General features: G+C 34.6%; 1 protein-coding gene across 1 annotated transcript in view; it reads left to right on the forward strand.

The window, feature by feature from the left end:
* Window positions 1–519: 519 nt before the first annotated feature.
* ZFX (zinc finger protein X-linked) overlaps window positions 520–15,931 on the forward strand; it is a 60,544-nt gene continuing 45,132 nt past the window's right edge. The window contains exons 1-2 of the mRNA XM_044670150.1: window positions 520–605; window positions 9,922–10,010. Coding sequence (XP_044526085.1) covers window positions 9,950–10,010 — 61 coding nt within the window. The 5' untranslated portion in view covers window positions 520–605; window positions 9,922–9,949. The remainder of the gene's footprint in view (window positions 606–9,921; window positions 10,011–15,931) is intronic.

The raw sequence follows: 15,931 nt of genomic DNA on the forward strand, positions 1-15,931 counted from the left end.
GGCCTTCTTGTAGATTTTATTCATATATATCCTTTAGGTTTTCTTAGCAAATAAGTATATTATGTGTTGTTTGTTCTTTTATTCATTTCCCAGTTTTTGGTTTCTGTGGCTTATTTGGATAGATCAGGGTAGAGCTCATCTAATTTTATATGCTGTCTCCTTGGTTTCTGATTTGGTATTTTGATCTTTTATGATTTGATCATCTTATAATACAGACAACAGATATGGAAATGACACATAAAATTCAGTTATAGAACTAACTCAGGTTTTATCATTTTTCAGTTTATTTGCAAACTAGAAAAGTAAGTTGAACTTTGCCTACTTTGTAAATTCTTAAATGGATTTTTCAGTTCAGAATAAATTAGTACAAAAAAGAAGATATTGTTTGTACATAGTACCAAAAAAGGGCTGAAAGGGACATTAGATAATCTTACTCTCAACCCTCCTTTTACAGATGTGGAAACTGAAGCCCAGAGAGGTGAAGTGACTTGTTGACCACACCACATGGTGTGGCCAAGCCGGAATTTGGATCCAGGCCTTGTAGTACAAATCCAGTGCTTTCTCCATCAGACCCTGTTGCCTCTTCACTGGCAGAAAAAGCTTTTGTAAGTTGGATTCTACTTCTGTAGATTGTATTATAAGCTCTTTGAAGATTAACTCTTAGTTTACTCAACTTTTTATCTCTTTCACACATAAATAGGAGCCTAAATAAAAATTGTTGAAGTGAAAAACCTTCCATGATTTTAGGTTCTCAAATAAAAATTGTTATTGGTCTAGCCTTCCTTAAAAACATTCAGAGAACAACTTTCTTGAATGGTTTACTCTAAAACTTCAAATTTGCAACACAGTAGAATAAGAGGACTTGGGTTTGAATCCTGTATCTGCCACTTCTTACCTAATCTCTATAGACACTTCAGTTTCCTCATCTGTAAAATGAAGCAACTAGACTAAATTGACCTCTGAGGTCACTTCCAATTCTAGATCCTGTAACTTATTATTCTAAGAATGATTATTGAATGCTTTCATCTTAGCTAGACTTTATTTTATTTTTTCCCTAAACTATTGTGAACAAAATTATTTCAATTTTTAATCTTACTGTTTTCTATTTTAAATATTAATCCATCCTGGGATGTGAATATTATTATGGAAACTTACATATCTTGAGCATACATATTTCCTAAAGGACATAGGATTTGTGGGTTTTAAATGAGGGGAGGGAAATAGCTTGTTGAATAAATTTAGTCATTTCTTTTTGGGTAAATTAAAAAATGTGGACTCCATATTATGGAGATTTACTAAATTTGCAAATAGATGTATATTAGAGTTTTAAAAAAATAAATTACACTACAAAATGGGGTTAACAGTTCATTGTTTCATATGAGTTTAGTGACTATAACTTCTAGAATGGTACATTGTAAGATGCCACTTCTTAATAGTTACTGAATTGAATCTTTAAATCCATGAATGGCTCCCTAGTAAGAAGAGGAACTTAAAGCTCAAATGTTTGGAGAGATGTGCTAATAATTAAAGATAAATCAGAAATGAAGGGGAAAAAATCTATATAAAAATTGGAAATGGAGGTCATGTCATATTTGTTAAAAATTCAACATTTGCTTTAGGAGAACAGAGGAAATTTTGTATAGTAATGCTAACTAGGATAGCTATATCCCAATAAAGATAGGTTGAGTGGAGAAAATGACTTCTGAGCAGGATCATTTTGGGTTGAATATTTTTTAAATACATAAATTATTTTGGGAGCTTGTTGATTATTATCTAAGCAGAAAGCCACATCATTGTGCAGACTTTCATTTGTGGTCGATACCTCTTGGTTTAAACCAAAGAATTCAATTGTGGTTTTTTTGGATTTTGTTGTTATTAAATCATTCAGAATAAGGCCCATTACTTTTGTTTTGCTCTTTATTCAGAAAAATTTTAATTTGTAATTCAAAGTTAGTTGTATATTACATAAAAATGAATTTTTTTTGCTATCTTTTAAAATATATTTCTGCTAAATGCTTTCTTTAAAATCAGAAAGTAAAGTTGAGTTCCAAACCAGTTTTAATTAATTAATTGAATATTGGAATTAAGGAAGACCTAATATTAAATTATATTAATTGAATATTGAAATTAAGGAAGACCTAATATTAAATTATGTTACTGTCAAAAATAGTTTTGAGGTCATAAGTTACCAATATGATACTACATAATTATGAAGAATGATTTGAAAAGGCTGTTGAGAATTTGAAGAAAGATGTTTGTGTTGGCTTTTTTAAAAGCCCGGGACCTAAATATTAATGCATAAAAGTAATCCTAATTAACTACAAAAATATCAGGTGTTATTTTAGTAAAATGAACTTTGATTTCACATCTGCTCATTTGCAATTCATGTTGGAACTTGTGTTTCTTTCTCCTTGTTTTTATAGTAGGAATTTCTGGAGTGGTGGTCTCAGCTTATGTTATTTTTCATTGAGCATCCTTTATCGCGAAATTTGTTTTTACTTTTAAAGCCTTTCATAACCTAGTCTCTTCCTACCTTTCCAGTCTTTTCTCCATGTACCCTGTGATTCAATTGGCACTGCTCTTCTTGCTGTTCTTGTACAAGACACTCCATCTCTCATGAGTACTTTTGATGGCTGTCACCACCATGCCTGGAATGCTCTCTCCTCATCTCCATCTCCTGGCTTCAAGTCTCAACTAAAGTCCCATCTTCTGCAAGAAGTCTCTCTTTCCCCATCTTCCTAAATGTTAGTGCCTTCCCTTTTAGACAACCCTTGCAATTTTTCCATATGTTTTGTTTGTACATAGTTGTTTGCAAGTTCTCTTTCATTGGACTGTCAGCTCCTTTAGATCAGAGACTGTTTTTTTCTTTTCTTTGTGCCTCCAATACTTAGAGCACAATGCTTCACACATAGTGGGTACTTGCAGTTGTTTTAACTTTCCTAACTTTAATGGTTTATTATTTACATAAGAATCTTAACACCAAGATACATTTTGTGGTCAAATCTGAAACTTTTTTACTTTTAGCTTAAGGCATATATTCAATGTGTGTTATTATTACATGATTTACTGTATATTGGCATTAGTTATTCAGTTAATTTCAACAAATATTAAATGTTATGTGCAAGATAGGTAGCGTAGAATCTGTTTTAAGTTTGTGAATTATAATTTGATATAAATCACATTTTGAAAATTAGTCTGATATCATCAAAATATATCAAAAGCTTTGCTAAAATTGAGGTAAACAGCATTTATGATGTTCCTTTGTTTCCTATAGGACTAGAAAAGTCAGGAGATTTTGGTTAAACTTCCATTTCTGCCATTAACTAATTCTATAACCTCAATCTCTTCTGGCCTTCGTTTCCTCATCTTTAAAATAAGAGAGTGGGACTAGGTGCCTTCCTAGCACTAACAATATATGCTTGGAAGTTGTGAGATGAGTTGGGTGTGAGATGATGTTGATGGTATTATTGGGCATAGAGACAAAGGGAAAACTCTTGAGTAATAGAGCCAAAAGATTTAGTGGCAGATTGATAATAATGATTGAAGGCTAACAACTTTGTGCTGTGGAAAATATTAGTACTTTTGAACAAAATGGGAAAATTTGGATGGAAGGTTGGATTAGGAAAGAAGTTGTTCCAAATTTATTTTTATATTTTTAATTTGAAATGATAGATCACTTTAAGTGGAAAAATTCTTCAGGAAACTATAGAGATTGTTCATTATGATGCAATTAAGAATGACACATATGAGGAATGTATAGTAATATGGTAAGGCATGAAATAGTGCAAAGTAAAGAAAGGAGAATCAGAAGACCAATTAGTTGATAGTCTGTATCTGTTAGCAGTGTGCTGAGGTCTGTAGAGGCCAAACTCAAAGCCAGAAAGACTGGGTTTGACACCTATTAGCTGTATGATCTGAGCAAGTCATTTAGCCACTTAGTATCCCAGACAATTCTTCTAAGATGAGAAACTACAGAACAGTAACCCATCTGTTCCAAACACACACCCCCCCCCATGTATCTTAATAATAGGACATGTATATGTTTATATATACAAATGCTGAGGTAACTAATGAATAAAGAATAGAAGAGGAAATAGAATAATTTATATGGTATGAATATTTGCATGTAGGATGGGTTGGGGTTGTAAAAGTGAAATTCTTCATGGTACAGTGAAGGCTTTTCAGACATCTTCATGGTGTCTTCACCAAAACAAGTTCGTCGTCTGGATTCTGGGGAGATGGCAAGATCCTTATTCTGAAATTATTCTCAAAAGAATTTAAACTTTACAGGGTCAACCTAGAGGAAGGAAGCCCTGAGGGAATAGTATAGAGAGGAAAGAAGTGAAGAGGGTAAGTAGAACAGTGAATAGGAAAAGAAGGGGAAAAGGAGAAGAAAGGAATAAATGTGGTGGGGAATAGAAGAGAATAAAAGGAGGAGTGGGAAAGGAGGCTGGAAAAAAGACAGAGGAAACATGGTATAGTGCAGGGGTCTGCAACGTATAGCTCTTTCTGCAGGAGCCATAAAGTCAATTTTTTTTCAGGCACTGTTACAGGAGCGCACTGTGAGCACTGTACGGCTCTCACGAAATTACATTTTAAAAAATGTGGTGTTTATGGCTCTCACGGCCAAAAAGGTTGCCGACCCCTGGTATAGTGGGAAGAAATGCATTCTAGACATGGCTTTAGAAATGCACAAAGATGGGAAATAGCATTTCAAGTTCAAGGCAACAGTTGGTTTGACTTGAGCAAAGAGCTGGACAAGAGGAGAAATACAGGTGGGTCAGATTCATAATTTGCAGACCCTTAAATGCCAGATTAAAAATTTCGCATTTTATCTTTGAGCCAAGAGGAAAGAGCTGGAAAAGAAATGGAGGGGGCTGATGGTCATATAGGATGTGAAAAATGGTCTGATTAATGATGTAGACCTGACTCAATATAGTGAGCCATTTGTGCTAGTTGACTTTCCAGACAGGATGACATGTTTCCCAGGGCTGCTATTCCAAAGCCATGCTAATTAAATCATGTTAAGAGGTCCATTGTCCACTGGGAGCAGCCTACAAGGCCCTTCAGCAGAGAGAGGACTGGGCTAAAGTCAATCAGTAAACATTTATTAAGTACATACTATGTGCCAGGCACTGTGCTATGTTCTGGGAATATAGAAAGAGACAAAAGACATACTTTCAAAGAGCTCACAGTCTAATGGGGAGAAAATAAGTAACAAGTCTGTACAAATAAGCTATATAAGTATAAATAAAATAAAATCAGATGGGATATATTGAAAGAGGAAGAGTTAAGAGTTGAAAAAGACTTCTGGGTTACAAACCTGGGTGACTGATTAGGTAAGGATGCCCTTTCATCTTTCTCCTACCTCCAGTGTGGATCTTAGAAAAAGCTCTTTCTTTGCATTCAAGAAGAGCCTTGGTGTCTGGGATGCTTTACTATTAGTGACATTGTTTTATAGAGATTGCCATTCTTGTATCATCTTTATTAGTTGTTATTTAGTCATTCAGTCATGTCTGACTCTCTCACACCTCTTTTCCTCCCTCTTGTTTGTCCCCCCTTCCCATCCCCCATAACTCTTACCTTTGGTCTTATAATCAGTACTGTGTATTGGTTCCAAGGCAAAAGAGCAGGAAGGGGTAGATCTGGCCCTCAGACCACTGGGCCACCTAACTGTTCCCTGTGTCTGATTCTTTATGATCCAATGGTTTATAGCTGTGGTGGTGAACCTATGGCACGTGTGCCAGACAGGGCATGCAGAGCTCTCTCTTTGGGTACGCTTGCCTTCACCCCAACACAGAGTTCACCAGAGTTTGTTACTAGAAAGCCAGATGATGCCGGGCTGCTCCTCCTCTCTTCAGGCTGCTCCTTCCCCCCTCTCCATGGGTGCCTGAGGTCATTTCTCACATCACCAGCCCCTCTAAAAGGTTTGCCATCACTGGCCTATAGCAAGCCAGACCCTTCTTTCCTCCTCTATCTCCTGAAGACTGTCCAAGCTCATGTTTGTTGCTTCCATGACACTATACATCTCATTTTCTGCCGTCTGCTTCTTCTTTTGTCTTCAATCTTCCCCAACATCATTCTCAATTAGCTACTCATGATATCAGCCTAATATCAGTTTTGTTATTAAGGTTAATAACCTTTTTTTGTCTTTTTATTTGAAGCTATGATATCATTGGCATAGGTAACTCCCAGTGAGGAAATTCCCCTTATCAATGCATATCAACAACTGCTCTGCAATAGAGAATTAGAATGCCTTAGAGAATTGCCTATTGGTGCTGTGTCAGAGGCAGGATTTGAAACCAAGTCTTGATTTCCGAGGCCAGCTTTGTATCCACTATTCCATGTTTGTCTCAATAAAACTAGACAATTGTGAACTTTAAATGATCCAGACCAGACCTATGAGAGGAAAAAAATTTAAATTGAAGTGAGACATTGGAACTTGTTTATCCAGGAAGTGGTCACTGTTAGTGAAGCTCTTACTTTTAAGGTCTTTCTTTGTTCAGCCATGTAAATGCTACTCATAATTTTGACTACATAATTTTGTTCTAAATCACTATTGCCATATGTAAGAAGTCCACTTGAGAATTCAAAGGGACCTTAGTGGTCATTTAGATGTGTTGATACCTGGGGAAACTGAGGCCTAGAGTGGTATGGTTTCTTGTATAGGGCTTCTCATTGCAAATTGGGTGCTTTTTCTTTTATGCTCTCTTGGAATTCATTTCAGCCAGGCTGTAAATGTGGAAGGGACAATCCCCACATTATGGGATCTTGCAGCAGTCTGTTTATATAGGGTTGTTTGTCAAGGTAAGATACTTTCTCCTCTTTCCAATGATGGGAGAGAACAGAACTAACTATTAATTTCTTATGGCTATGTTTCTTATTAAGAGTTAATTTAATTTTAAAATAAATGATAGCAATAGGGACCCTGACATGTGATTTGAGTGTCATAAGGAATTCTCTTGAGGAAACTTCTACCTCCATGCAGGCTGGAACCTTTTATGAAACTTACTATCTCAGAAAGTCACCTAGATAAGAGAAGTTAAATGACTTGTCAGAGGTGACACCACTATTATGTATCAGAAACATAATGAACCTGAACCCAGGTTTTCCTGACTTAGAAGGCTGGCTTCCTATCTACTCTACTGCCTCAAAACAAAGCATGTACAAAAACATACTCATTCATAAAAACACTGATCTGTATAGATACTTATTAAATATAGTACATATGAACAAAAGCCCTTCCCCAAAAGATAGTCAAAGAATATGATGAATAATTCTCAAAAAAAGACTTGCTAACTATTAATACTATGAAAGAATTTCTCAAATCACTAATAATAAGAGAAACACAAATCTAAATAGAGATTTCTCCTTATGCCCTATAAAATTTGCAAATTGCATAGATGAGAAAAAAAGATGAGAAATTGTCTATTTTGGAGGGAATAAGGACAATAATTTTTAAAAGACACTATGCAAATAAAGTGACTAAAATGTTCAAAACCCTTGGACCCAGGGTTTATTCTTCTAGGCATAGAAGGAGTTCACTGTTAAGAAGTAAGTCCCCACATACACCAAAATATTCTTGGAATACTTTTTTCTGGTAGCAAAGAACTGGAAACAAATGCCATTGATTGGAGAACTAAATATTACTGTGCTGTAAGACTTGGATTAACCTTGCTGACTCTTTCCTTATCTGTTAAATTTGGGGGCTAGAGTTGGACTACATGACCTGAAGCCCTTCTAGCCCAAATTTTAAAAATTAATATTTTTGACATTTAAAAAAATAAAATATTTTATATCACATTCATTTCCAGATACAACTTTTCTTCCTCCCTTATATTAATCCATTTCTTGTAACAAAGTTTTTAAGAAATAAAAGTCAAGTCAGCAAAACCATTCAACATATTAACCACATTGACAATATATCCAGTGTTCCACATCTCTGTAGTGAGTAGTCCCTCAATTCTTCAGTGAAAGGAAAAGAAAAAGTATAACTTTAGTCTTTGATTCTGTGATTAATTCAACTCCTACATTTGAAAGAGGAGGAATCAGACTAAGTGAGGTTAACTGACTTGTCCAAGATCATCTAATTAGTAGCAGAGACAAGATTAAAATGAAGGTCCTTCACTTTTATTTTATTCTGTGCTTCATTGATTGAAAATTTTTGTCTTAGGTAACGCTATCATTTCAATAAAAGGGGTTAGGAATAAATGGTTTGACGTGCTTACATTATTCATGAAATTGACTTAAAATAATGGTTTTAAGTTAGCATAGACCTTAGAGTTCAAAGCCAATGTGCAACTAACTATATCTCACAGTATCTTTTAGAGATGGTAGGTTATTCAGCTTTTTTGTTTGCATAGCTCCTTGTTTGAGTAAAAATCTTTGTGTATTATTGTGTACTACATGTGTCTATATATATATATGTGTGTGTGTGTATGTGTTTGTATGTGTGTGTATATATATATATATTCAAATTGTTCTTTCTCTTTAGGATGATTTGAATTGTATCCAGACTAAGGTGGCCTATTTAATTTCTTTTCTTTTTTTTTTTAAACCCTTACCTTCCATCTTGGAGTCAGTACTGTGTATTGGCTCCAAGGCAGAAAAGTGGTCAGGGCTAGGCAATGGAGGTTAAGTGACTTGCCCAGGGTCACACAGCTGTGAAGTGTCTGAGTCCAGATTTGAACCCCGGACCTCCGGTCTCTAGGTCTGGCTCTCAATCCATTGAGCTACCCGGCTGCCCTCTGGCCTGGTTAATTTCAAGTAGCATTGGATAACATTGCTTTTCCAACAATTGCCATAATAGTCGTGGCCTACTTCTGATCATATAGAAGAAACTATTTTGAGTTGTATGTAATTGTTGAGGTATATGCAAAGTTTGTGATTTTATAAACATGAAAGTCATGAAAAGAAATCCAGGATAAAGTCATGTGGATTTTCATATGTGTGAAATAAAATTTAAGAAAGAGTTAAGAAGACAGTTATATGAAACGTCAGAAGATTTTAGTCTCTCTTTAGAATATTAATTCATTGGACAATTTTTTTTATTAAGCAAAATTAGCATCATCTTGTTAAACTGCTTTGAATTGTCTCTTTAATTTGCATGTGCAGTATATTTTTAATATTTTTTGTGGATAATAGTTAAATCATATTTTTAAGGATGTACATAACTATTTTCTCTTTGTATATATCAGTATCATAAAAGGGCAACCCTTTTATTAAAATCATACTGAATGTAATCAATTTACCTCCTGAAAAAATAATCCTATCACCTTAACACTTTTTTTCAGAATAGCTAAAATTTTGCAACATTGTCTTACATTTACACCTAGGATGAGCATCTTCTTGTCCTCAGTAAATCAAAATTTCTCATTTCTAATCATGCTATAGTTGCCCAAACTGATTTATTTAGAATTTTTATCCTGAGGATTCATTATAGAGTTATTACAAAATGAGTATAGATTTGCAGTTGGGATGTCTTGTATTAGAATGTGTTTTTCACATCAGGATTGTTTTGTTGTATATGTATCCATAGCACTTTGCACAGTGCATGAACATAGTGGGTGCTTAATAAATACTTACTGATTCATTATGAGAATTCTCAAGCTATAGCATGTGTTAAAATAAAACATGAAGAAATAAAGGTTAATGTTAGTCCCTTAGGCTGGGAATAGTCAGTTTGAGTTACCCATCAGTCTCTCTAATTTTGCAAGTTTTTTTTCCAAATATACCCATTTTTAAGTGTAGGCATCTTAATTTTTAATTTGGACTGACAAATTTTTGATAGTAATTAATTTATCAAAGAAAAAGAAATGTTCGTTCTGAGGCAAGGAAAATAACTTCATAATTAGTAAGTCTATAACTTTTGACTTATTGGGAAAAGCTTAATATGGGATTTGTTTTTTTTCCCTGGTTCAGGATCAGTGACTGATGAGAATCAAAGGCCATGGATGAAGATGGACTTGAATTGCAGCCACAAGAGCCAAACTCGTTTTTTGATGCAACAGGTATCAATCATAACAACTTCTTGGGTGGTTTTAAGCTAATCACTGAAAGATGTTAAGGTGATTATAAAGAGGATAAATCGTTATTGAGTGATGTTCTTGTTCACACACTTGAATATTATGTTGGAATCAATCTGTACCAGAATGTGGACAGATAATTTAACCCTCTTTAGGCCTCAATTTTTTCATTTATAAAATGAGGAAGCATGGGATTTAAGACCCCTTCTATCCCTAAATCCTATGATCACTTCCTGAATTGTCTTTCCCTCTCAATTTCCTATTTTTGTCTTAAAGAGTCTTAGAGCCAACTTTTACTATTCCCCTTATGTTTTTTCTTTCCAGTCACTAAACCTTAGCAGTTCTTTGCTACTTAGATTCAACTACTTTTCAAGGGTTTTCCTTCCTCCTGTGTTATTACAATACTGTCTTAATTGTTTTTCTTGCTTCCATTTTCTCCTCCCTCCAAGAGTTTTCATTTCCATAACATCAATCATCTTAAAACTACTTTAGTATTCCATTCCTGTCTCTGACTTTCAATGACTCTTCATTTCCTTTAGGATAAAGTCTAAATTCTCCAATCCAGAAGTGGAAAAAAAAGCCTTGTGAAATCTTACCTTGTGCTATAAGGATAAAAAATGATAAAGGCTGCTATAATACTATAAATTAGTATTTTAATTAAAGCCATGCTGATAGATAAAGTTATTAGACCACGTGCTTGTAAGAATTCAAAATTGCCGCTCCAGTCATTATTACCTCTTCCTCAGTCTGCTGGCCAAGAGGCCACTCCCCCCTAACCCAGGAGATTATAAACTCTTCCCTGCGTGGAGATGTAGGTGTCCCCACGCCCAAAGAACCGGAACCGGAAACCCGTTGGACCACGGGAAATGTAGTTTGATAATGTCCATAGGAAAAAAATATATATATATATACTTAAAGATGACATCTCCCAAATTTCACTTTTACAGTGCTTTAGGCACCTAGTCCACATTATGACTATATTCTACCTGGCAAGGGAATCTTCTCAATGTCTGCCTTTCACCTAACATGCACTACTAATTCTTATTTAACTTGGCTTACTTGAAATGGTTTCTTTTTGACTGTTAACATCTTTTATTCTTCAAATTGTAAATCAATATATAAATATGGTCTGTTAATACTTAAAAGTCCAGTTTGAGGCCCACTTCTCTTAGCATTTATTGGTTGTACCTATAGTTTGGACAAGATAGTGTATTTCATGTGTGTTAAGTCTAAGTCTTCCCAACTAAAGTATGAACTCCAAAAGGGAAGAAAATATGTTTCTAAATTGTTTCTTCATAGCTCCTAAGTACTAAAAAACAAAACAAAACTAGTTAAATGATTGAATTTTGAAGGCAAAATATTTGTAATTTTATTCATGGTACATTAGGAATTTGGAAATTAATCACTGTCCCAAAACTCTTAATATATTTTAACCCTATAACAAAGTATTCAATTTTCTGCCCGAACCACCAGGATTTCAAAGAGTCATATTTTAAAATGTTGACTTAATTTTGTAGGCCTTTTCCAATTATATTAGAAAAAAAGTTCACCTAACCAAGAAATTTGATGGATATTTTATTTTGCTTTTTAAGAATTTAAAAACATAAAGATACAGCATAGTGATGGAAAGAGTTTTAGATTTGGAGTCTTAGTCTATGTCTAACCTTATGCTCTACTACTTAACCATCAGTTAACCTTTGTGAGATTCAGTTTTCTTTATTGTAAAATGAAAGGCTTAGAGCAATGGTCGGCAAACTTTTTGGCCGTGAGAGCCATAAATGCCTGGGGAAGGAGGATGGAGGCAGAAGGCGCTGGAATATGGGGTGGGGACTGAAGGGCCCCCTGGGGCACATCCTGAACTGGCCGGTTGGGAGGTAGAGCCAGATATGGCTCTAGAACCATATGTTGCTGACCCCTGGACTAGAGTATATGATCTCTAGGATTCCTTCCAGCTATAAATTCTGTGATCCTCTAGAATGCTAGAGTTGAAATGCTTCAGAAGTTTTTTGTTTGTTTTTTTTTTTTTAATCAGTCTACTACCTGTATGGTAAATTCCTTCTACATTAACCCTAATTAATGACCATGCCAGCCCCTTTCTAAATAGCGAATTTTTTAAAAATCATTACCCTCTTAGAAATCAGTATTGGTTCCAGGGCAGAAGAATGGTAAAGGCTAGGCAAAGGGGATTAAGTGACTTGCCCAAGGTCACACAGCTAGGAAGTGTCTGAGGCCAGTTTTGAACCCAGGACCTTCCGAGTCTAGGCCTAGCTCTTAATGCACTGAGCCCACCCAGCTGCCCCCCAGATGTGTTTATAATACTAGTATTATATTTGGAGTTTTCAACTTTTTTCTCATTTTTGGTACATGACTGGTCATTTCTCACATATGTCCAACAATATGATGTCTTTTGTGCTATTTCTGGAACATATATAACACTAGAAGATTGGACCCTTAATAGTTGATTTTTTTTTTTAGCCCCAAGTTTTCAGTCCAAGTTGATAAAAATTCATTAGTACTTATTGATCCAGTTGTGTTAAGTGGGTTATGAACACACTTAATTTTGTGATCCAGACAACATCACTACCTCCTGGCCTTAGTTGATATGCCTTTCTGTGATCTGGATGTACAGTGTTTATCTCAATATACCTGCCTAATAACACTGTAAAAAGAGGAAAGAGGTTTAGAGTGACATCACTTAATTTGTCATTTCTTGTGGTTCCTAATGGCCACCAATATCCCTTACAAGTGCTATATTTTGTAATTGGTTCTAGAATTTTGGTGATCATTAGCATTAAGCTCTGGTCTGGAGTCAAAAAAATTTACATTCTCTCATTTTCTGTAAATTGAAATATTTGTTAGTCTCTAGGCCTGACACCTCTTCTAAGTACTCCATGGTTCTTCAAAGATAAAATAGTGATTTAGCAGTCATATTTTTTGAGCTACCTAGGAATTCTCCATTTCAAAGTGATTATAACTCATTTAATTAGAGCAGCTATGTGGTTTTTTACTTCCTCATTTAAATTGGATTTTAATTTCATCATGATCCCTTTTATTATATTCCACTTACTCTGAAATAATTTTCTGTATGTAAAAAACAAATAATTGGATAGTTCAGTTTTCTCTGTCATCTGTTAACTTTATTATGTTGATTCCAAATATTAGACCTTCTTTATTCCTTTTCTTTATTTCTATGTAACTATAAAGGTGTTTTGTAATCAGAATTTTTCACAAACTCATTTAGGACTCTAGTCTTCTTGACACTATTCTTCAAGAAGCTTGTCATTCTTGTTCCTGATTTCCATAGTTTGAACGTAAACTTTAATATTTCAATGAATCTGAAATCTTATTAGTATGGATATTATTTCCATTAGATTCTGGGCCACATTTTTTATACATCTCCTTAGGATTCTTTCAAACTCCTAGGGGCCTTCCTTTCAGTCTTTTTGTTTTTTGTGGTTCCTAATGGTGTACTTGAGTTGTCCATTTGTTACTCTTTGCTTTCAACATGTAACTGGCTCACTAGCTTTTCTGCTTATACATTTACTTGATGTGATATCTTATGCCATTTCCTATTTGTGTAATCTCTTTATGATATACCTTATAACATTTCTTGCCATGTGTATCTATTGCTCTTTGGGGAACCTGCAACTTCAATTCCTTGGAGGTTGTGATATTCACATATTTGTAACTAGGCAGCATTGCTAGAAGAAAATTTATGTTTAAAAGATGGTTGTGCTAGATTGAAGATTAAAGTAATTACATTAAGCCCTAGAACATTGCATAGTTTCCTAAATTAAATTCATGATAATTCAAAAGAATTTAAACCACTCATACAAGAAAAAGTAGATGAAGAATGCCTATTATCTAGCCAAGGGGGCATACTGTTACAGAGGGCCTTGGCCTGCTTTTGTAAGGCCTATAAACTATAAATGGTTTTTACATTACATTTTTAAATACAATAAAACTTTATTTTAAAATGATAAGAACATTCTTATCTGACAGGAGTCAAAGGTCTAGACTGTATGTAGTTGGATGGACAATGTTTAGCCTTTGTCCACTAGTGTAGTCTTTGGACAGATGCTACAAATGGCCAATGAGTTGGTGATCATCCTTTTAAACAGGAGGCAAATAAACTGGCTTGACTTTGGGAAATTGCAAAATTCTTTTAATGGACACAAACTTCTCTGAAACAAAGGCTCATCATTATTATATTAGCATTGTTTTGATGAAATTGCATAGTTGTAAGTTATGGGATATGATAGTCTCCAGAGAACTGAAGTTAAGGATCGCCCAAAGGAAAATCAAGAGGAGAATGTATTACAAACAAGTAATTATGAAGAAGTGATGTTATGGATGTCATGAAAGATAACTTTCTCCAAAAAAGATGGCGAGCTAGTTTTGAGGCAAGAACAGAGGATTATCTGAGACAAATCTGCATGCTCAGGATGTCATGAGAATTTGTGGAAGGTGGTTATTATATTGGGTCAATCTGTGATGCACTTATGGGAAGACATGGAAAAGAATCCCAAGTTTGGATGGTTTTCAGTCTTTCTTGTAGGAAGGAACCACCCTCATCAGTGATATCAGAATAATCTAGCTTATTGTATTCTTTTCCCCCACTTTCGAACACAACTCATCATCTTATCTGTAGTGCCAGTTCTAGATTTTAAATATACATATGTGAACTTATGCAAAGCATTTAGATGGTAGCATGGATAGAATGCTGGGCCTGAAATCAAGAAGATCTGAGTTCAAATCCAGTCTCAGACACTTACTAGTTTACTAGTGACCATGGGCAAGCCACTTGTTTGCCTCAGTTTATTCATCTGTAAAATGAGTATAATAACAGCACCTACCTTATACCATCATTCTAAGGATCTAATAAGATCATTGTAAAGTACTAAGTTCAGTACCTAGCAAATAGTACGTGCTGTATAAATGTTAATTATTATTATATGTCTGTGTATATAAATATATTTTCTCATTTTATGTATATACAGATAGTATGTACATAAATATAGTCATATACATCACATGCACATACAGATACACATACACATATACATATACACACAACCTATGGTCTTCCAATCTTATTTTGTAATCTGGGCAAAAGGTATTTTTTCCCCCATTTAGTGTTTGTCTATAGGTTAGTAGCCTGATTTCTCTTGAATAATCATGAATCTATTTTAGAAGATCCTGTAATGTTCAGATGCCTGATGAAATCAGCTCATTATCATCCACAAAAGAGAGACATTTGGAAAAAATTTCACTACTCCTCTTTCATTTGGACCTGGCTTACTGGGTTAGTGGTGAACCCCCATTGGTGTGCATATATTTCTTGGTTCTATGCCTTGCTTGGTGTTAATATTAAGGCTGCTGAATAGTTATACTATGTTTGCACTTAACAATAATTTTATATGATCTTAATGTAGGAAGAGATTCTTTTAAGACTTTTACTGAATTGCTTTTATGTAATCAGTAAAGACACCCCCATGGTATCTTGTAATATCTTAACCTTAGTTAGCTATAGAGGATAGTTGGCAAAAGCTTATGTAGATTAATTTGCATAATTTGCATAAAGTTGAGAAAGTGGACATACGGGTTGGTAGTTATTGGTGTTCCCTAAGTATTTATTAATAGTGTCCATGAATCCTTCCCACCCTCAATTCTTTCGCTGTTTTTTCTGCTAGAGATATCTTGTGAAGTTGTTTGTTCCCTCTTTTGGGGAATATAGTCTCCCGAATGTTCCCTATCATTGCCTACATGGTGTTGCCTCCAGCATGAATTTCTATATTTGTTTCTCTTCATCTTTTCTTCCTGACTTCATCCTCTTACATACCATTTCTAATTCTTTGAATTACACTGGATATAGGTTTTAAAGTCCAGATGTGATGGTTTATCAA

Source organism: Gracilinanus agilis, chromosome 3 (assembly GCF_016433145.1).
Source record: "Gracilinanus agilis isolate LMUSP501 chromosome 3, AgileGrace, whole genome shotgun sequence".
Classification (NCBI taxonomy): Eukaryota; Metazoa; Chordata; class Mammalia; order Didelphimorphia; family Didelphidae; genus Gracilinanus; species Gracilinanus agilis.